Here is a 24,060-nt window from a genome sequence, read left to right as displayed (position 1 = left end):
GCCTTTGTTGTTCCCGGCCTTTGCCGATTTCGCCCTTTGCCAGTCCGTCGCAAACACATGTATGACGTAATAGTTACAAACAATACACATAACACTAAGCACACTATAGCTCTATGGGCACAAACAATTTTCTTACCTTGAGTCTCGAGCTGACAGCACCAGGCGATCCTGAGCACGATCCCTAATCCCGAGCCTTAGCGGTAAAACCTCTATTCTGAATGATGCTAGCTTCTCCCTTAATTTTAGAAGTTCCCACCCACTGAGCTTCAATTTCCCCAGCAATCCTTGCCCCAAAATTCAAAGATTAAGTGCCCTTCTCTTCCAATCTTACAAACCTCTATGAGAGTGTGAGAGAGAAAAACGTGGGAGAGAGAGAAAGTGTCTTATTTTCTTTGTTTTCTGATTGTTCTCAAGGCTTCTAGCCTCACGTAAGGCCAACCAAAAGCTAGCAAAAGACCAAAAAGCCCCTATGTCCAAAACTTACCATTTAACGCGCCCAAAGGCAATACTATCTTTTGCCAGCATATTCTCGCTAAACCTCGAGTAGCCCTATAAATTCCCAATTAATCCCGACATACCCAAATAATCACTAAATAATTACCCATTACCCGATCAACCTCGAATACATACTACATTCCTAAAATCCCCCTAGGCTCATCCCAAGTTGGGTATTGATCCCATTGTGACTATTACACTATTCCACTCACTAGGATCGTCTCGGGCCACATATCTCAAATATATCCCCATAACACTGGGGTGTCACTCATAACACATACATATTTACATTTATGCCCTCAACGGGCCAAAATTACAAACATGCCTTTAATAACTAGAACGGTCCCACATGCATATTTAATTCACCTAAACATACTTATATATTTACATTACCATATAAATTATTTATATCGCATAAACACACATATATTAAATTAATTCCACATATAAAATCGATTATACCCTCCTAGCACAGTAACCATAGCACTCAGCCTTAATAGAAAATTCGGGACGTTAAAACTTTAGAGTAAAAAACTATCAATCATAGATGCCTACAACTTAAAAAAAAACTAACATTTTCACTTCTACTTAAGTCAAATCGTTATGTGTTTTGCACTGCATTATGTAAACAACTTAACTATTATATTTAACAAATCACAACAAGACTTTCTCCGCCTCTCCTTTTATCCTAAGCAAAGTCTTCACGAGAACTCTGACGTGGGATCTTAGCCCTAGGGTTTTGTGGCACATCCCTCGAGGGAGAAGGATGCCAGATAAGAGATAAAAGATGGTGAATTGGGCAAGGTGCAGCTCAGATATTCTCCCATCCTACACCTTGCGCAACTCGCGACTGTTGCACATTAATTGGGACCTCCTTAATTTTGATTGGGGGAGGCCTATTATCACGAGAGTCTAGATGTGGTATGCTTTTGACCACTTGGCCTCGAGACTAATTTTTTCGTGACACGACCTACCCACATTTGTAGCATTTGAAGCCCCATGGGTTGTGTTCCTAGCAGAATTATTTCTATTCCTGCAAGGTCTCTTGTGGCTCTAAGATTGTTGATTGGTCATTGTCACCTTCTGGGTATTCTGTCCGCTCATAGGTGGCAATTTAGCCATAATTTTGGCATTCCTTCCATTCACTTCGGCCAATTAAGCCTTCTGTTATCAATTTTTGAGTTCGACCAATGGGACGTAATGGGTTGGATCATAACCCAATCCTTCAGATCGAGTAGGTAATGAAGAACTCTCTTCATACTCTCGTTGGTTACCACCAGCATTAGTCCTTCTTTTGAATGACGGGGAAGGTTTGTTCCTCATTGTTGTTCCCATACAATGAATCAACCACATGTATTTATAAGGCTTTAGGTGTGTAGGGTTTCTACCAAAATAGGAGGTAGTTACCCATTTTGTAATTTATAAATTAAATACAAAAGATTTCCCATTATTCTTCCTAATCCCCTAAGATTCAATTAATATCTAGTTAAATAGATAAGAATCCCACATATTCAAGATACATTTATTATTGCTTTAGAGACGCACACACTGCTTAGCTCGGTCACCTCGAGCTAATATAAAAGTCGTGTCATGGGAGCGACTTGGAGAGCTTCATACCTGTCTTCGGGTCTCAGCTCTGACCTACATCTTATCTGAGCTTAGTATTAGGGCTACCAATATGTGTGTTCTATGTAACATTGAGCCTACACTAATCAAGTGTTCAGGGCAAATAATCTGTTATTCCTTATGTTCGATATATTGGAAAGCTGAAAATATGCACCATGAGCAAAACATCACTTCACTCGAATTTTAGAATACAACACTTATATTACTCGATATTTTAGTTATGAAACTTCTCAATTCAACCGTAATTTAAACTTCATGCAAATCTTGGCTGAAACTTGGTGATGAAGCTCCGAAGATGCGAAAAGTATTTTTTGTAATTATGTCCTTTTATAATTTTGTCTATTATTTGAAAAAATATATTTATATTAGAATATTATATATATATTTTACCAAATTTAAAGCAAATTAATAAGGTCAAATTTTGGTGATTAATTTTATTTCTTCTTAGGTATATAAATGGATAAATTTATATTTTTTTATTGGTTATAAATTTATAATTATGTTATGATCAATAGGTGTACATACAAGAAAAAATTTCAATAATTTAATGAATTTGAAAGGTTATGGAAAATTGAATAATGTTCGAATAGAGAAGACATAGAAAGTTCTTCTAATATTTGTTTTACTTTTCTTTATCATTTGCCGCATATATAAATATATTTTAGTTTTTTAAGAAAAATGTAACCGTGAGAAAATCATTTTATTTAAAAGAAAAGAAATGATAATAATGATAATGAGGCGATCTAACAAGAAAAAATGGTAATGAGGTAGAGGCATCTGTTTTACCACGGCAAATCATTAAAATGTAGACACATAATTTATAGCAATTTAAAATTAAAGTGGAAAAAAATTAAAAATTATCTAAAAGGTTAATTTATCTCTGTTTTAGAATTTTAAATGATGAGTTTTAGAGTGGATACAAATCTTTGGACTGATCTTTATTTACATAGCTCTCATTTTTATGCTAAATTCTACCCATCATTTCTTGAAGAAAAAATAAATAAAAAATCTGTCTAATTTACACGTAAAAAATAATGAATTTCTTGACTCCTGATTGTTAAACAGAATCAAATGTTGAATGAAAATGAAAGTGTTTATGGACCAAGAGAAAAAGGAAGCGTAAAACAAAACGAAGAAGAAAAATGAACTTTCCCACATTTATTGTTTATTATTGAATTATGAATGATAATCTTTGAAATTCTGTGCCTTGGATATATCATTGCCTTGATGATGAACAAATTAGTAATTACGCTAAACATTGAGCAAATACCAAAATACCCTTCTTTTCGTATAAATTCATTAACCCAAAAATACTTTTGCTAGTCTGATGTGAAAATTATCTGTTCATATGTATAATTTTATTAAGATTTAGATGGAAAATGAGGAGGATAATAAAGAGAATTAGATTTATGTTATGGTTATCCATTTACTTCTTACAGATTCCATTTCAATCTGATTTTTATTTGCAAATTATTTTTTAAAATGGAAACTTGAGGGGAACAAGGTCTGATCTTTTCATTTGAATCTGCTAAGACTTTCTTTTTGGTATTTTGTCATCATACCAAATTAGTAACCAAAAGGATCAACAACTACCCATACATCATACATATAGCTTTGATTGACTGACTTCAAACTTGGCTAACTTAGTCGCTCTCTCTTATAGAATATTCAAACATTTTTATTATTGAAAACTGCCTACTAAGTGAAACGATATTCGACTTTCTTTGGAGCTTATTGTAAGATGACAATTTTTTTCTCATATATTTTTTTAAGTAGAAAGAGGGAAGAAAAAATGACCCATTCAAGCAAATTAAAAGAACGATATATCCGTTGGTTCTTGATGACAAAAAATTAATCACTTTATTTAAATGATAAGAAAATAGCTGCGATTCTTGATTCATCGCTCAGCTGATTGAAAATAGAGAGATTTGAAAAACCCATCTCTAAAAGAAAAAAAAAATGTAATCACCACAAGTAGTTCTTATTTCTCATTGTTATTTGTCAATCTTATTATACTCTTACATACATCTCCCTCCATATCCTGCATTTCTGAATAGTGCTTGCTTTATATCTTCAGAATTGTTTAGTGCCCTCATCTCCAAATCCTGTTCCCATGAGAAAATGAGACAAAAAGTTCAGTACATTAATTACTTTCACCACATTGTTTTAATACATATAAAAAAAGTAGAGAAAAAGAACACTCAAAATTTGTCCTAAAAGACCAATTTCAAAAGCTATGTCGCTAATTATAGTGAGCAATAAATAAAATGTACCTCTGAGCAAGATGCTTGCATTGAAAAATCATTGAAACAACTAATAACACATTGTTGAATCTCAAGTCCCAAAGCATCTAAAGAGGTCACTGTGGAAAACAACAGCCCTGGTTTCCCAGCGCAGCAAATCTCAATCCGGGTATCTACATCCCTTCTTTCCACATCAAACTACATAATTACAAAGATATCAATAAGTTATTTCATGAATCATGATTTGAGAGTTCAGCTTATAAACAATTTGAGGGTCTTATTTAGCAGTGCATATTAAGATATATATATATATATATATATATATATAAACTATATGTATATATACCTTTGGTGAGTTTCTCACTAAGACTTCGTTTGGTTTCACGTCCTTGAACAGGGCTAACTCGTTAAACTGACTTGAACTCGCATTTATTTCTTGCTGCAAGTTACTGATTCTTTCGAGAAGCTCTTTCATGTAATCTATAGTATCCCCAAGAATCGATGTCCTGTCCATCTGTCGATTAAGCATTTCAAACAAACTCTTAGCCTTCATGTAAATAAAAATATACATGGACATAGAGATAGACATGGCTCAAAGTACCCAAAAAAAAAAAACTTAAAAATCTTTTGTCATAGTATTATTACCTTGCTTATCTTGGGGACAATTGATCTTAACATTGAAAGCCGATCATTCAATCTCTTCCTTCGTCTTCTCTCAGCCATGAGATTCTTTGACGGTTGACCCTGCAACTTCTTAGCTCTGTTTTTCCTTCCCAGAGGCAAACCCATGTTGAAAACTGGGATATGATCAGGGGACTGAACTGGCTCCATTTTACAAGAAGCTTGAGTCTCCAGATTATGAATCTCATCATCAAGAATACCCAGTTCCTCTTTTTCCAGTGTTTTCAAAAGCAATTCTTCTTGAATATGGGGATAAAAGCTCAGGGTATCGAAATGAGTAGTAGCCGTAGCAGTGTTGTAAGACGAGTTCGTAGTAAACTGAGGCACTAAAATCTCGTTGCTTGAAGGGCAGTAGACTTCATTGAAGGAATAGTTGTTGAAGCCGCTTAGTTCAAGTTGAGGAGAGATTATTTCTTGGCTACAAGAAGAGTTGTTTGGGAAAATGGTTGAAGGATTTGGATCATAATAGTAGTCAAAACCCAATCCAGTACTTGAGAAAAGCTCATTCATTTCTGCTGGAATGGCTTCCCAAGCGTCTCTTCTAAAAGCTAAGTGCTCTTCTAAGAAACCATGTTCATTGAGCTCCATCTCTCTCTCTCTTGGGAATGTTAGATTGTTGGAAGTACCTTATAGGAAGAAGTTGCATCAAGTGGAGGATTATATAGGTAGAAACCAAAAGGCCTTGGTTTTATTTGATCCATTTTATAATATGTATAATTATATATGATATATATCGACTTTATATCATAGAAGACCTATGAGATTAAAATGGAATCCGGCCCCCATAATGTTTTAATTTATTTCTTTTGGCTACGAGGGAGTGATTTCATGTCATTTTCACCGAAATCGCTGCAATCAAACAAAATTAATTAATATATTAAAAATGTGAATACTCAGAAAACTTTGACTCTTTCACTTGTGTCTGAAAGGTAAAGGGTGAAGTTAGCATCAAAGACCTTGTCAGGTTCTTTGTATGCTTAAAGCACATTGTTATGTTATCAGCCATACGATCAGAACAGATAATAGAAAATTACATCTCTCTCATTAATTTCTGAGTTTGGGTCCCATTTATTAATACCCTTTAAATTTTGGCTTAGCACACAAATTCAAATGGGTTGGTGGGCGGCCTCTTTTGTTTCTTTCTTGTATATCCTTATTTCTAAACTATGGGATAATTTGTTAGTTGGTTTTTTTTTCATTAATCATATCATTTCAAATATTACCAAATAATACATTTATTTTTCAAGTTCTAGTAAATGGATGGTGGAATTATTGTACATACGGTTATTTGTTCAAGTGACTAAGAAGTGAACAAAGTAAGAGAGAGAAGAGAGAATAGTATGATTGTGAATTGTATTCTGTTGTATTAATCTTGGAATATTAGTACAAAGAATATATATATGTACAGATAAAAGAAGAAAGATTATACACGTGTGAGTCACAATAAGAAAACAATACAAAGAATATAATACAAATATATCATCACTTAACATCCCCCTCAAGCGCAAGGGGCTAGTGAGCACATTGAGCTTGGTCCTCAAAGAGTGGAATTTTGGTGCAGAAAGTGCCTTAGTGAGACAATCAGCCAGCTGCTCGTCTGAAGAAACAAATCGAACAGTTAAAGTGTTGGCAGCCACTCGTTCACGCACGAAATGAAAATCAATCTCAACATGTTTTGTTCGAGCGTAAAGAATCGGATTGGGCGTGAGGTAGGTTGCACTGAGATTATCACAGAATAAGATGGGAGGAGCAGGAGATGCAACACCTAAATCATGAAGAATAGATTCAAGCCATGTCAATTCGGCAGTCCCATTAGCAATGCTCCGATATTCGGCTTCCGTACTAGAACGAGAGACAACTTTTTGTTTAGAAGATGACCAAGAAACCAGATTACCGCCCAGAAATATACAGAACCCGCTAGTACTTCGCCGGTCATCTGGACAAGAGGCCCAATCCGCATCAGTAAAACATTGTAAGGAAAAATCAGAGGAACGAGAGTAATGCAATCCAAAATGAGGTGTCCCCTTTAAGTATCGAAGAAGGCGTTTGACAACCAGCTAGTGTAGATCAGTAGGACTATGCATAAATTGACATAGTTTGTTGACAGCAAAGGCGATATCAGGACGAGTAAGCGTGCAATATTGGAGAGCCCCAACGGTACTGCGATATTCAGAACCATCAAGCAAGGGAGTACCATCATGAATGGAGAGGGTGGGGCCGGAGGCCATGGGAGTGGTGACTGGTTTGGTGTCCAGCAGAGAAGTGCGCTGAAGAAGATCTGAAATATATTTAGTTTGACATAAATGAAGACCTTCGGAAGTACGACTCACCTCGAGACCAAGAAAATAATGCAGATCGCCAAGATCTTTTATGGCAAACCGAGACTGTAGCTTAAGCAAGAGGTCTTGAAGATAGCTATCCTTGTTGCTGGTAACAAGTATGTCATCCACATAAATCAATATGACAACCATACAATCATCAGACCGAAAGAGAAACATGCTGGAATCACTTTTAGATGCAACATAGCCCAAGGATAAGAGAGCTAAAGTAAGCTTAGAGAACCAAGCACGAGGTGACTGCTTTAACCCGTATATTGATTTTAACAATTTGCACACATAATTAGGCTTAGAAGCATCAACAAAGTCGGGTGGTTGTTGCATGTAAACATCCTCAACAAGATCACCATGAAGAAAGGCATTGGACACATCAAGCTGTCTAATGGGCCAATTGAGATTAACAACAAGATGGAGAACAACCCGTATAGTGGTAGCTTTAACAACCGGACTAAAGGTTTCAAAATAGTCTAAGCCTTCCGTTTGGTGATAACCTTTAGCCACGAGGCGGGCTTTGTACCTGTCAATAGAACCATCAGCTTTTAATTTGAGTCTATAAACCCATTTGCAACCAACAACTGTGGCCGAGGAAGGAGGAGGAACCAAAGTCCAGGTGGAATTCTTGATAAGAGCCTAAAATTATTGATCCATAGCAAGCTGCCAGTGGCGTGATTTTGAGGCTTGAGCATAAGTTGTGGGCTCGCGGGATGTACCTGTATACACACTCATATATAGCTTAGGCTTATGGATACCCGCTTTAGAGCGAGTGACCATAGGATGAAGGTTTGTGGTAGTAGTGGGAAAAACAGGGCAATGCGGACCAGATAAGTCTTCCACTAATGGAATGATGGGAGGCGAAGAAGAAGAAGAGGAGACATCAGAAGAGGAAGAAGAAGCACTAGGAGAATGAGCTGAGGACGAAGAAGAAGGTGAAAGGGATGGTGGAGAGGGTGATGCGAAAATAGAGGGCACGGACGAAGAAGATGAAGGAGAAGAAGAAGGTGAAAGGGATGGTGGAGTGGGTGATGTGAAAATAGAGGGCACGGACGAAGAAGACGAAGGAGAAGAAGAAGGACGAACTGAGGAGGAAGAGAAAAGAGGAACAGAAATAGAAGAAGAGGAGGAAGAGGAGGGAGGAGTAGGGGCAGAAGAAGAATGAAAAGGAAAAGCATGTTCGTTAAAGACGACATGCCGAGAGATATACACACGCCCAGTGTCTTTGTCAAGACAAAGGTACCCCTTATGGTGTGTACTATAACCAAGAAACACACATGGTTTGGACCGGAGTTGCAACTTATGATCAGTATATGGGCGTAAAAAGGGGAAGCACAAGCAGCCAAACACACGTAAATGGGAATAGGTGGGAGATTTGCCATATAAGAGCTGATAGGGAGATGAAGAATTGAGAACAGGTGAGGGCATTCGGTTGATTAGGTAGACTGTTGTTTGGAAGGCGTGGGACCAGTAAAGCAGGGGCATGTGTGACTAAGTAAGAAGGGTAAGTCCGGTCTCAACGACATGGCGATGTTTGCGTTCAACACGCCCATTCTGGGCAGACGTGTGTGGACACGAGAAATGGTGGTGAATGCCGAGATTGGTAAAGAAGGGAATTAAGGGCTTGAATTCACCACCACCATCTGTTTGAATAGTTTTAAAAACTGCATTAAATTGTCTTTCAGCCATGGTCTTAAATTGAAGAAAAGAAGGATAAGCTTGATCCTTGGTAGATAAAAAATAAATCCAAGAAAAACGAGTATAATCATCGACAATGAGTAAGAAATAACGAAATCCATTCATTAATAAAACAGGGGCAGCACCCCAAAGATCCATATGTAACAATTCAAAAGGTTTTACAGCCCGAGATGTTGACAAAGAAAATGGAAGCCTATGGCTCTTGGCCATATGACAAGCATTACAAAAAGAAAAATGAGAAGCTATAGAGATGTTGCAGGAGCGTAGAACTTGATGAAGAATAGGTTGAGCTAGATGTCCAAGATGAAGATGCCACACAGTATTGTCTATGGTGCGTGCAAGGAAGAGTTGTGGAGGTGTAGAGCTGGAGGGAGGCGTTGAAGAAGGGAGAGTGACTCGGTAGAGACCATTGTCAAGAAGACCTTGGAGGAGTATGTTCTTTGATACCTGATGTTTGACAAGAAAATGTGAGGGATAGAATTCAACAAAGGCGTTGTTATCGCGACAAAGACGAGTAACACTGATCAAATTATGTGTAATGGCTGGTGAGTGTAAAACATGGGTGAGTGAGACAGAATCGGGAAAAGAATTAGTGGAAGAAAGACTTAAATGGCCAACATTAGAAATAGGTACGGTCTTACCATCTCCTACCATAACCTGATCCGAGTCAGTATATGGAGAGGCGGAATCGAGCTGAGAAATATCAGGTGTGAAATGATGAGTGGCCCCGGAATCCATGAACCAAGCTGGGTCCAACAGTGGATGCAGTAGCATGAAGGCCAGCCATGGTGCTTGTATGAGAAGAATCAGTGGGAGAAGACAAGTACATATTGAAGTTCTGAGGCGGATTTGGAGGAGGAGGTTGATAGTGGAGGTGCAGGAGGTGGTAGCACACAGCAGCAATGTGACCGTACTTACCACAGATCTGGCATTGAGGCTTTGAACCAGAAGCAGCGGTTGGGTGGTGAGGGGTCCATGGGTTGGCATTTGGTCGAGTAGGTGGGCGACCTAAAATACTGTTGTTATTTGGATATGGTCTTGGAGAAGAAGAAAATGGAGTAGCAGATGCAGCGATAGGGGAAAAGTGTTGGGAAGGCCGTTTGGGGTAACGGTGTGTAGAACGATTGGTATTAGAAAAATTGGGATTAAGGTGAGCAAGGCTAGCTTGTAAGGAGGAAAGTTGATTGGCAGAACTTTGGCGTTCAAGCCTGGAATCAAATTGTAAGAGAAAGCTATGAAGCTCCTCGGGGCTGGCTTTCTGAGGTCGCACGAGGATAGAGGAAACAAAGGAATCATATGCTTGGTCAAGACCATTTAGGAGGTAAATTTGATGGTCAGAGCTGGAAACAGGTTCCCCCAAGGCAGCCAAAGTGTTGCAAATAGATTTAAGCTGAAGAAGATATTCACGAACTGTTGAGCCCCCTTTCTTGAGTGTCTGCAGGGAGGTCCGGAGTTCTGAGATTTGTGCCATGGATCCGGAAAGGTAGATCTCCTCCAAAGCCTCCCAGATCTGTTGTGCAGTAGTGTAAGTAACAATTTGAGTGAGCATATTATCACTGAGAGAAGCGTATAGCCAACTCATGAGTAATCGATTGTAACGCTGCCATTGGGTGTAATCTGGATTCAACTCCCGTTGAGCTGCATTTGTAAATTTCTCTGGGCATGGGCGAGTACCATCAAGATATTCCTCAAGGCCATTAGCTACCACAATATTAAGAAGTTGATTCTTCCATATCAGGAAGTTTGTTTCATCTAGTTTCGCAGTAAGTGTTTGGGTGAATGAAGGAAAAGAAGAGGAAGGAGCAGAGGTGTTTGGAGTGAAGGGAGCCGGTGCATTGGATACCGCCGGAGTAAAGGAAGAAGCAGAGATAGGGGAAGGGGCCATCGGATGGCGCTGATACCATGAACAAAGTAAGAGAGAGAAGAGAGAATAGTATGATTGTGAATTGTATTCTGTTGTATTAATCTTGGAATATTGGTACAAAGAATATATATATGTACAGATAAAAGAAGAAAGACTATACACGTGTGAGTCACAATAAGAAAAGAATACAATACAAATATATCATCACTTAACAAGAAGCATGTCCACGGAATTATGTTTCATGCTTTATTTTATTTTTAAATGAAAAGTACACTTAACAAAAAGAAACTTATAGCGACGATATTTTCAGATAGTAATCCCCCAATATGAGATCCATTCTTCTTCCCAATACTCTCTCTTTCTCTGCGAACCACCATCCCATCGATTTAATGTATATATTTGTAAAAAAAAAATATTGATTTAATGGAAGCAATCTGTCTTTGACAAATTGCTCAGTTTATTTTTTTTAATATATTTTAATTTCAGATTTCGAAGAAAAAACTGCGTAAACATTTCATATGTGGTATAGTGTTGTTATAAATTGTTCTGGTCTAAGGTATATTGCTAGTAGTCTTTTACAAGTTCTCAATTTTGGAGAATCTTAAAGTGCGTCGTTAAGCTGCGTTTTTAAAATTAATTTAATATTGACAAATTTCATATGAAATAATAAATTAACACAGAAATAATTTTAGTTTAGAAAAAGAGCTACAACTTTATTAGTTATAAAAGTAGAATAAATTTTATACTGGATAAGGTATGATAAAAGTGAAAGAACTAAGAAACGTTAAGTGAAATAATTAAATAAATAAATAAAATAATCTGAAATAAGTAATTAAGTAAATAAATAAGTTTATAAATGTATTAATATAATTAAGTAATTTATTAAATTTATAATAAAATTAAGTAATTAACAATTAACAAAATTTTTGATTGACTAAATTACTCATAAGACATAAATATTTTCCTGGTAAGATACAATAAGAAATCATAATATATAAATAAGTGAATAATAAACTTATACAATTTGTTTCCCTCCTAAGAATAACGTGTTATTATTGTGAAAGATAAGATATTATTATCATTTTCTAATGGCGACTTCGAAATAGGTGAGCAATTAGCGACTTATAGGTGATTAAGTCATTTCACCATTTGACTGGCCTATTCTGAATACTTGGTCCGCAATGGCTGCACTTCATTAAATCCAAAAACTGGTATAACATTTTCCCCCAAGTCAACCTTCAAGTGAACATAAAGTTGACTTACTTTTGCGACTTACACTTGGCCTCGAGTTGTATATTTTGATTTAGAAGATCTCTGGGTCATGTAATTATTGGGGCTTATCAAACTTCCAAATATTGCGCATGTTGGGAATGTATTGTAGGCCTGAGGGCTTGTGTGGCTCCACCCATCAAGCGGTGGAAGGCCCATTGGACCGAGAGGGTATAAAAGGTGAGTAAAGGCAAAGATCAGAACAAGTAATTTGGACTCAAAAGTGTAATTAAAATTAAATAAAGCATTAGGTATTAAAATTTTTGGTCAAAAGGATTCAAACTTTCTATTAAAGACTTTAAACGTTTACAAGGGACTCCAAAAAGAGTGTAAAGAAAATATAATTACATTCAATGTTCTAAATAATAGTCGACCTAAACGAAAAAATGAACTTTTAACTTAAGTCCCTCAGATATCTCGACTCGACTCTGATAGCAAAGTAGGTCGAATATGTATGCGCCGCTCTAGAGCCCTCCAACTCATGATTAGTCGACTTTACCCTTGCCCTTACCTGTTGGTATTAAATATAAAAATCAGAATATGCAACAGAATGAGATCTTTTAAAAACTATTAATAACAGCCACGATCATGCATATATAAATATATTGAATCACATACAAATAGATAAAAGATTACCTCTTGAACCCTATCAAGTGTTCTTAAATATTTTTGTATAAATCAACGATCTTCATATCCTTATTCTTAAAGCTCACACCTTAGCATTCCAAACCAATCCTCAAAAACACAAGAGCAGGTGTGGGCACGTAGGATTCAAACGTTGATTTAGACTATCTAGATGTACTAAACACATGAGATCTATAGATGATTGAGAAGAGAGGGGCTATTTAAATTTTTAGAATTTCAGGTTTAGGAAATTCTATCGTTTCTTTTCTTGAGAGAGTCTGACAGTCAAAATAACTTAATAAATCTTTAACTGAAAGTATCGCTTCTTTCAGGTTTATAAAGATAATTAACTAATTTAATTCGTCTTTATTTTATTTTATTTAAAATAACATTGATCAGTTATAACTTATTTAATTATTTAATTTTAAATCGTATTTAAAAAGAAAAATTAATTATAATTAAATAAACAAATTACTTGAAATTCAAATCCAAGGGTAAAAAAATATCCCTAGGTGGTGCCAAGGGGTTTCTCTAATTTTCTTATTTGTTTCTTTAATTAATATTTAATATAATATATTTATCCCAAAACAATATCAGTTAATTCAAAACTAATTTTATCTTAAAATATGAGTTTTAAATAAATAAATATCTTATAATAAGATAATTATTAATCTCTCTTTATATTAACCAAACATGATTAATATTTATTTTAACATAGAGTTTTTAAAAATAAACACTATATAGTTAAATAATTAAATTATTCACAATTAATCAATTGTCCATAAGTATCACATAATTATTTCCTTGCCCCATAAAATTAATTCTATTGCAATTAAGTCCTTCTCTCTACACATAATCTTCCTTATGACATCCTTACCATTGACAGTGTAAGACAAAGTTAACCTGGGGACTATGGACCTATAATACGAAGTTCCAATAAACCTGATTATTAATCAAACTCTTTAATCTAATAATTTTATTTATTAATTTCGTTCCAGTATAATATGAAATTGCACTCTTAGTATTTAAAGAGTTTTCTTTGTAGTCCATAAATATAATCAATAAATATAGTTATAACATCTAACTATTGGTTCGTTAATTAGAGCTGATCCAAATTACTGTTTCACCCTTCTAATTACCTCTTGTTCCTTAAGAACCATTAGTTCCATGGAAAATAATTAATCTATAATCAAATTATAAATTTGAGCTCAATAACTATTCAATTCAAGAATTATCCCTTAATGGAACCAATATTGGATCAGTTAGGAAAGTGTGAATTTCATTATTGTAAATCATGTTCCCAGACATTCATGATATTAAATCTCCAAAACAAAAGTCATTAGCCTCATTATACTAAGAAACATTAATGAGTGAATCAATAGATCCAATAAGCACAAACAAAAGTTCATGACTACTTAAGATTTAGACTGATCTATAAATGATCATCTATTATGATATGAATTAAATCTTTATGGGAAACTGTAAGTTTATAAAGATAGTTAATTCATATCATTCATGTCATATATACACACCGCCTTGGCTACCCCGGTCTTGGCGGTCGAGCAGTCTGCATATGCCCACACTGCCCCTGTAGCTCTCCAATTCATGGCTGGTCCGACTTTCCGTTTCCCTTACTTGCACCACATAGCAAACATGAGCCAAGGCTCAACAAGAAAACCTAAATCAACATGCACAACTGAACAATAGTATATAAACAATAAACTTGAATCAATAAACTCAATCAACAATAGGACATAAGCAACACGCTTAACATTAATATTCAGCTCAATCAAACACATAAACCAAGCTCATCAACCAATACAATTATTTAAGTGCAAACATCACTTTTGTTTATTGTATAATGTTCAGGCCTGGTGCCCTTAGGCCGAGTCCTCTGGTCTTATAGCCGGCCCTGGCATGCTTAGGTCGGGCTACATTCTGCACGCTTGCTATCGGCCCCCAGTGCTGTTAGGTCGTCCTTTAAAACTGATATAATCACATATATACATTTCACAACAAGCAATTAGAGGCAGAATATACAAGCATGTCAATCCAGATATTCTCAGATGCAGATATATTCAAAATCATAATATATTCGTCAATAGGGTTCTAAGCCTCATTCACAACCCGGGTGTTGTTTTCTTACCTCGAGTCCCGAGCAACTAGTGTATGGCAGTCCCGATCACGATCCATATCCCTGAGCCGTAGTGGTATAACCTAGTCACAACATAATAACAAATAACTATCAGAACCTAAATCAATTTGAAGCTTCAGAATAATAAACTAGCCTTTGGGACCTCGAATTCCACTAAATCGGGTAGTTGAACCCTTCCCGAGCCTTTATATTTGAGTTCCCGAGCTTAAAAACATGATTTGGCTATTTTCTTCAATTTGAGCAGCAACCCAGCTCCCTAGGGCCATGGCGCGCTACAAGTCAGAGAGCCCTAAGGCTCCCTTCTGGGGGACGTGGGCTGCGATGCACCCCAACCTACGCTGCGGCACCTGGGTGATTTCAGGGAACCGCCAAGCCTTACCACACACATGGGTCGGAGCGCTTGAAGAATAGGGTCACGGCTCGAGCCCCAAAACCCAGAATTCCCAGTGTTTCCCTTGCATTTTTCCGAGCTAAATCCATCCAAATTCACCTGAAATTCTTCCTAATCACAGACCCAAGCCACAATTGAAACTAGAACTCTCAGAAACACAACCTAGGCATGACTTATAACCCAAAAACCAGCCAACATTCTTATCACAACTCAAAACTAAAACTAAAATCTAAACCTCAACAAAATTTAAACTAATCAAAACATTCATCACAAAATGGAAGAATTCTTACCTCAATCGATAGTTTCAATCCTCAACCTGCCTTGACTCCAGTCCTTGCTCCAATTCTCAGCTCAAAATTTCAAAGCTTTACCCCAAAATCCCAAAACCTTTCAAGAACCATGATAAGAGGAAAGAAACGGGAGGGAAAAAAAGGGAGGCTAAGTGTGTTTTTCTGACCTTGTTTCCTTAAGTTTCTACATGCTACTAGTGCCAAAGGTCAAGTCCACTCTTGACACAAGACCAAAATTTTAATGCCCTGGATAGCCAGGACTGTCACACTGTGTAATTTAAATATTGCTTAACTCGCTAAACGAGTCTTTAGGCCATAAACGTGCATCTAAGTGTTATTAATGGGCCAGGGTCAAAATTTCAACCAAAAGGAATGGATATTTTATTGAAAATGTTAAGTTGTACATGGGATTCTATAATAGTGCTTACAAAATTTTTTACAGTCCAAAGTGGTCATTACAATTAAAAAGTTTCAATCCATCGACCTAAGTGGTAAAAATTGGGCTAAACCGTAGTTCCCCTGAAACACTTTGGCCTCGGTGGTCAAGCGGCCGCATATGTACACATCGCCACCTAAGCTCTCCACTCACAGCTGGGTAAGCTTTTCTTTCCCTTTTCCTGCACCACATAGCACCCGTGATCCAAGGCTAAGCAAAAAAACTTATTACTGCATGCATATAAGTATTAATAAGTGATTGTAGAATCATCATGGGGTCCTATGCCCTGAATAAAAGACGGTGAAGTCATCCTGGGGTCCTGTGCCCTGAATGGATGACGGTGAAGTCATCCTCAGGTCTTGTGCTCTGAATAGATGACTGTGAAGTCACTCAAGGGACCTGTACCCTAAACCATATGACCATCAAGTGACTTGGGCCTTTTATCCTTGGCTCTGAGTAACTAGCCATAGATTAGCCAAGCGCTTTAGTTTTCTTCGACCATAGGGTCGAACGAGCGTATAATGCTCTGTTGATTAGATCTAATCATATGGACCAACAACCTGGGAGCTTGAGTCAGCGATGTTGGATCAATATCCCGAGTTATTCTGGTAAATTTTGAGGACAAAATTCTCAATAGGAGGGGATAGTTGTAACGACCCAAAAATCACTAATAAGGCCTAAGGGTCTTGATTAATATGTTGGGAGGGCATAATTGGTTTATGTGTGAATTAAATGATTTAATACATGATTCCGTGATAAGCATGCTTATATGATTATATGGATATATGAAATGCATGTCTAAGAGTATTAGGATGCATGTAGGCCCTATTTAGTTTAAATGGGTATATTTGTAATTTTAGCCCGTTGAGGGCATAATTGTGATTATATGTTATAATTGTGAAGACCACATTATTATGTGGATATATTTGCAGCATGCGGCTTGAGGCAATCCTAGAGAGCCAGTTAGCGGGAAAGTCACAACGGGACCCAAAACTTGACTCGGGGCCCGTCAAGGGGTATTTTGGGTATTAGACAGTAATTTGGGTTATCAGGTTATGGAAGTAAATAATTGGAGATATATTTGAGGCTAGGAAGCTTAGGAGGGAATACTGGGGAAATTTACCATTTTGCCCTCGGGGACATTTTTGGTACCCCGAGCTTTGGGATTAACTTAAGTAACTTATGTAAGACAAAAGCAAACAAGGAAATAGCTAGAAACACCTAAACCAACCCTTCTTTCCTCTATCTCTTTCTCTCTCAAGGAAGCTACTAAAACAAAAGGGGAATTTGGCTGGAAACTCAGACATTTGAGTTGGAACCCTGGAGTTTAGCTCAGTTTTAGCTAAGGAATTCAATCAGGAGTTGAGGTAAGACTTGAATCACATTCTTGGTCATTTAATTATGTAGCTTTGGGCTGGGTTCTAAGTGTTTTTGGGTTCTTGAATTTGAAGATTAAATTGAGGCTAAGGATTTGGGAATTAGCTCAGCAACTAATTGGTGGATTGATTCTTCAGTGAAGGTAAGCTTTAATTTAAAGTTTAGCATCTGAATTCTGGAAATTGGATGTTCTAAGGGGTTTATGAGCTTATGGGTTTCAAGGATTAAAGTGAGATTTTGATGAGTTTCTAAGGTAGGTTTTTGCTGGGTTATCCTGCTGGAAACATGTTAGGATGTTTATGATAATTGAATTATATCATTAGGATGGTTTTGTGTTGATTTGAGTGAGGATTGATTGTTAAAAATGGTGAGTTTTCTGGGTTCGAAGGGGTCAGGCTGTGGCTTAGTTCTTGGTGTGTTGCGGCCCTCTGGAGCAGATGGGAGCTGAGGAAGAGGGGCGGGCCGCGACATGAGGAGTGTTGGGCCGCGGCCCGTGTCTGTTATTTGGTGAGGCTGGGCCTCTAGATAGGGGCGGGCGGCGGCATAAAGAGCTTAGGACTGCAGCTCTTAAGGGCATTTTTGGCCTTAAGGAGGTTTTAGGTACAGGAACCTAACCTAGGGTGCTCGGGATCGATTCCACTACCGTGTTTGGTGGAATTCGATGTTCTGGAGGCTAGAACTTGGTCCGGAAACCTTTATACAATTATTATTAGTGGAATCCCTTATCTTGGTTGTGACTAGGTGTAAGCTAGGGCTCGGGAAACGGATCGTGCTCAAGGGTCATCTCTCGTAATCAGAACACTTGGAATTAAAGGTAAGAAAAATGGACCCAGTTGTAAGTTTATAACAGGACTAAGGGCTCCCTATTCTTGTATGCATTATGTAAGATGGTATTATGCCACGTGAATGTAAAACAAACGGCCTAAGAGTGCTGGAGTTTATATTGGTGCACAGGGCGCGACTCAGCCACTGATAGCTGAGGATAGCTTAATATTCACTGAGCTCGGTTTAAGCGGACTGTAGTCAGTGGCGTAAACAGAGGGTGCGACCTAAAGCATTGACCCTAGTTGTTATATGATTTTGTTGTCGTTGTTAATTGATGAATATAATATGCGGAATATCTAACTATTAGTTTGTGGATTTACTGGTTATGTTTACTGATTTTGTGAATGTCATGGTCTGCTGAATATATGATCATGCTTAAAGATTATTTGGTTATTGTCATTGTTTGTGCTATGATGTTATGGTTTTCTTTTTGGGCCTTGGCTCACGGGTGCTACGTGGTGCAGGTAAAGGCAAGGGTAAACTTGATCAGCCCTGATTAGCTGCTTAGCCGCCACGGTTGAGGGAGGGATAGGAACAGGAGGACCTTAAATGTCTGTTTTGCCCTTAGAGTGGCCAATTGATTTATATACTCTGGAAAATTTTGTAAACTGTCCATAAAAAATTATTTCTTTTGGGATCCCGTGTACAAAACGTTTATTTATATAGAATGTATCTTTTATGACCAAAACCTTTTAACCCTAGTTAACTAATGATGTTAGCAACATGTTTTCAACTAATTGACTTGGTTAGCAAGTCTTGCACCTTTATAAATACACAGTGTAACAGTCTTGGCTATCCAGAGCATTACAGGTAACATAGTAAGCACCAAATTACCTCTAGGCCCACCCCGAGCCCGATAATTGACCCCGTTATGACTAAATCGCTAACTTGCTTCCTAGGATCGTCTCATGCCGAATAGCTCAAATATATCCACATAATAATGTGGTCTTACCCATATATCACATACATGCACATAAATATACAAATACAACCATATAATAATAAAACCCACATAATCATGCATATAATCACATAATCACATATTAAGCCAATTATTGCCTTCCTGGCCTTCTAACTCAAGCACTAAGCCATATTAGGGAAATTGGGACGTTACAAATATCCCCTCCTTACAGGAATTTCGTCCCCGAAATTTTACCTGAACAGCTTGGGATACTGACTCTACATATCTGACTCCAGCTCCTAGGTCACTTCCTCGACCTTGCTATTCCTTCTTAATACCTTAATTAAAGGTATAATTTTATTTCTCAGGACCTTGTCCTTTCTGTCTAGTATTTGGACTGGCTATTCCTCATAGGAGAGATCTACCTCAAGCTCCAAGTCCTCATAACTCAACACATGAGTCACATCTGACACATACTTTCGAAGAGCTGAAATATGAAATACATTATGCATGACCGACAATGCCGGTGGTAAGGCCAACCTATAGGCCACCTAACTAATCCTCTCTAGGATTTCAAATGGACCTACGAATCTAGGGCTCAGCTTTCCCTTCTTCCCAAATCTTCTCACCCCTTTCCATGGCGAGACTCTAAGGAAGACATAGTCTCTGACTTGGAACTCCACGTTCCTACATTTGGAATTAGCATAACTTTTCTGTCTGCTTTGGGAATCGAGCATCCAAGCTCTATTCTTCTCAATGACCTCATTGGTCCTCTGAACTCCCTCAGGATCCAAGCATTGTAACACCCTACTTCCTTAGAGCAATTACCAAGTGAGTTTAAAACGTGCTAATCACTTGCTAGTCGAGGTTTTAGGTTAAAAGTGTAGCTAAGTTGAGATAAAACCCATTCCAGTCTTTAAATATAAGACATTTGGATATTCATTGAAATGTCAGAAAGTTTTACAGTTGGGATCCCAAAGCAGTGTTTAGAAAATATTTGCAGCTCAAAATATAACTAAGGTCGACTAGGCAAAAAAATTCAGGTTAATACATCACATTTCCAAAAAATACCCCTGGCCGTGGCAGTCAGTTAGGCCGAACATGTACAGGTCACTTCACGCTCTCCGTACTCATGGTTGATCGACCTTTCCCTTGCCCTTACCTGCACCATAGAGCACCCGTGAGTCGAAGCCCAGCAAGAAAACTCAACACAAACAATTAACATATGCATATCTATCAATCATCATATAACAAAGCAGCAAACAAGCTAAACACATAGCGGCCATGCCGTGCCAGGCGCTTTACCAGGCCCTGGGTTCGCGGTCTACACCGTGAGGATGACTCATGCATCCGTGAAGGGTCTTACCCTAGCGGCTTGCACTCCGCATGCTCAACGCTGCGTCCGACCCTTTTCCGTACTCGGCCTTGCACTCCATGTGCTTAACGCTGTTCCCGGCCCCATGTTGTACCCGGCTTCCTACCGTTCTCGGCCTATGCCGTTCCCGGCCTTCTCCATTCATTCATAAATATGCAATACATAACATATAATCAACAAATACTTAAAAAAATACAAACATAGACAATAGGGCTACGCCCTGCAGTTCAATCATATAGAGTCGTGCCCTGTAGTACAAACTATAGGGCCATGCCCTGCTCTACGGGTACAATAATTTTCTTACCTGTGTTCCAAGCTTCTTGAGCACTGCTATCCCGAGCACAGTCCTCTAGTCTGAGCCTCCCTGAAAACCTAGTCACAACGTATTAACAAAAGCTATCCATAAAGCTCTATTTCATTAAACAACTTTGGAATGTAATTATAGTCTCCGAGACCTTGGATTCCATCAATCCGGGTGATAAAATCCATCCCGAGCCCTAACTTTTGGGTTCCTGAGTTAAAAACATCCTAACAACCAACACTTTGAACTAGGGTCGCGACTCAGCCCCTTAAGGGCCATGACATGCCTCAAAACAAAGGCAAAATGCCTCCCTGCTGGGAGACACGAGCCGCGACATTCCCTTCCTAGGGCCGCGATGCACCTCAAGAACCGAAGCCTCCCCAGGCTTCCATGCACACCTAGGCCGCGACATACCAAATCTTGGGCCACAGCTCGAACCTCCAAACCCAGAAAACACCATGCATTCCATGAGATAACCTCCCTAAATTTTACCATTTCCGAGCCTTAATCCTAGAATTCTGTCTAGGACTCAATTCCAAACAACATAACCAGTTTATTCACCCAGAAACTTCAACAACAAATCTAAAAAACACTTCAATTCCATCACTTAAGTTCTCACTTCCAAACTCTAAAAATAGAGAAATCTAAATAGGAGTCAAGCTTAAATCCTTACCTCTGAATTATTTTTGGCCTAAGCTTGACTCTAATTTCTCCAACTTCACTTCTCCCCAAGCTCAGCAAACAAGAACCTTGAATTCCTAGGCTTGATTTTCTCTAAAAAAACTTCAACCACCAAAGAGAGAGATGGAGAGAGAGAAAACTGATTTTGTGAGAGAGAAAAACAGAGAGACTTCTATTTTTGTTCCAGTGGTCTCCCAAGGCTCTAAGTGTATATCCACTTGCCAAAAAGACTAAAATGCCCCTAAGCCTAACCTCAACCCTTTAATGTCACCAAGGGCATTTCAGTCATTTGCCAAATCCCGCTAAGTCTTCGATTAATCCTATCAATCCCTATTTAATCTCGACATGTCCAAATAACTACCAAACCACTACCTGTTACTCGATAAATTCCAAACACATATTATATACCCAAAATACCCCTAGGCTCCTCCCAAGTTGGGTATTTGACCCCGTTGTGACTTTCCAGCTAAACCGCTCCCTAGGACTGTCTCAGATCGTGCATCACAAATATATCACCACTCACAAGTGGTGTCAATCACAATATACACAAATATTACATTTATGGCCCTCAACGGGCTAAAATTACAAACATGCCCCTAACAACCAAATAGGGCCTACATGCATATTTAATTCACCTAAGCATGCATTTCTAATCACATACTCATCAAATTTACTTATTAATACAATAAATCAATTATTGCCCTCCAGGCACACTAATCAAGGCCCTATGCCTTATCAGCAAATTTGGGATGCTACAAGCGTCTCCTTTCTCCTCTCTCATCCCAATGAGATATGCATTTCCTACCAAACAACATCTCACAAGGAGCCACCCCAATAATCGACTGATAGTTGTTGTTGTAGGAAAAATCTATCAAAAGTAGATACTTACTCCAAGACCCACCAAAGTCCAGAACACATGCTCGCAACATGTCCTCTAATATCTTGATCATCCTTTCAGATTGTCCATCTGTCTAAGGATGATAAGTAGTGCTGAACTTCAGCTTTGTACCCATGGCCATCTGCAAACTTCCCCAGAACTTGGAAGTGAATGTGAGGTCCCGATTTGACACGATCGACCTCGGTGTCCCATGAAGGCGCACAATCTCTCTCACATAGAGATCTATATACTGGTCAATTGTATAAGTTCTCCTCATTGGTAAGAATTGAGTTGACTTGGTGTATCGATCCACGATAACCCACAGTCCTGGGTAACCCCACTACGAAATCCATTGTGATGTGCTCCCATTTCCACTCTGGGATGCCCAGAGGCTGTAATAGTCTTGCTGGTCTCTAATGCTCAGCCTTGACTTGTTGACATGTCAAGCACTTAGTCACATATTCTGTCACATCCCTCTTCATCACAAGCCACCAATACATCGATCTCACATCCTGATACATATCCGTGGTGCCTGGATGCAAATAGTAAGGAGTTGTAAGCGATTCATCCAGAATCTCTCATCTCATAGCAGTGTCCATCGGAAGATATATCTGATCTTTGTATCTCAACAAGCCCATATCTGACACTATATAATCCCTACACTCCAGCTAGAACGTCCTCTCTGATCTTGCTTAGGCATGGATAACCCAAATGACCTTCCTTTATCCTTTCCAGCAGCGTAGACTGTGGCATAATGTTGGCCAACTAGCCTACCAAAAACTCTTTGCTAGGTCTGGTCATATCCTATGCTAACTCTCTGGATATTAGTCTAGCATAGAAAATCTGTCCCACACCCTTCCAGCTTAAAGCATCTGCTACCACATTGGCCTTTCTTGGGTGATACAGGATTTCACAATCATAATCTTTTACCAACTCCAGCCAACACCTTTGTCTCATGTTCAGGTCTTTCAGTGTGAAAAAGTACTTCAGGCTCTTGTGTTCAGTGTATATCTCACATTTCTATCTATAAAGATAATGCCTCCATACCTTTAATGCAAAGACCACTGCTGCCAACTCTGAATCATGAGTGGGGTATCTTTATTCATACACTTTCAACTGGCATGAGGCATAAGCAATCACCTTCCCTGACTGCATAAGAACACAACCCAAACCTTGATGTGAGGCAATACAGTATATCACAAACATCTTCTGATTTGTTTTGAGACTCAAAACTGGAGTTGTAATCAACCTTCGTTTCAATGCCTGGATGTTGTTCTGACACTTGTCTGACCACACAAACTTCTAATTCTTGCGTGTCAGTTAAGTCAATGAAGTGGAAATTTTTGAGAATGCTTCCACGAAACGCCTATAATAACCTGCCAACCCAAGGAAGCTCCTAACCTCTGAAGCATTCTTTGGCCTTGGCCAATCCCTGATCGCCTCAATCTTGGCTGGGTCTACCTTGATCCCCTCCTTACTGACAATATGACCAAGGAAAGTTACCTGAGATAACCAGAATTCACATTTCTTGAACTTTGCAAACAATTTGTGCTCCCTCGGTCTCTATAGAACCAACCTCAAATGTTGCTCATGTTCTGACTTTGACTGAGAATAAGCCAGAATA

At 38.3% G+C, this 24,060-nt stretch overlaps 1 protein-coding gene across 1 annotated transcript; it reads right to left on the bottom strand.

The window, feature by feature from the left end:
* Positions 1-3,955: 3,955 nt before the first annotated feature.
* On the bottom strand, positions 3,956-5,715 carry LOC133804277 (transcription factor bHLH93-like). The gene is made up of 4 exons (XM_062242430.1): positions 5,010-5,715; positions 4,711-4,878; positions 4,395-4,562; positions 3,956-4,226 (listed from the first exon to the last, which is right to left on the bottom strand). The coding sequence occupies exons 1-4, from the start codon at positions 5,631-5,633 to the stop codon at positions 4,140-4,142; spliced, it is 1,047 nt and encodes a 348-aa protein (XP_062098414.1). The 5' UTR covers positions 5,634-5,715; the 3' UTR covers positions 3,956-4,139.
* Between the last annotated feature and the right edge of the window lie 18,345 nt (positions 5,716-24,060).

This window comes from Humulus lupulus, chromosome X (assembly GCF_963169125.1).
Source record: "Humulus lupulus chromosome X, drHumLupu1.1, whole genome shotgun sequence".
In the NCBI taxonomy this organism is placed as follows: Eukaryota; Viridiplantae; Streptophyta; class Magnoliopsida; order Rosales; family Cannabaceae; genus Humulus; species Humulus lupulus.
Note: the sequence above shows the minus strand (reverse complement) of the source record. Positions and strands in the feature narration are given on the sequence as shown.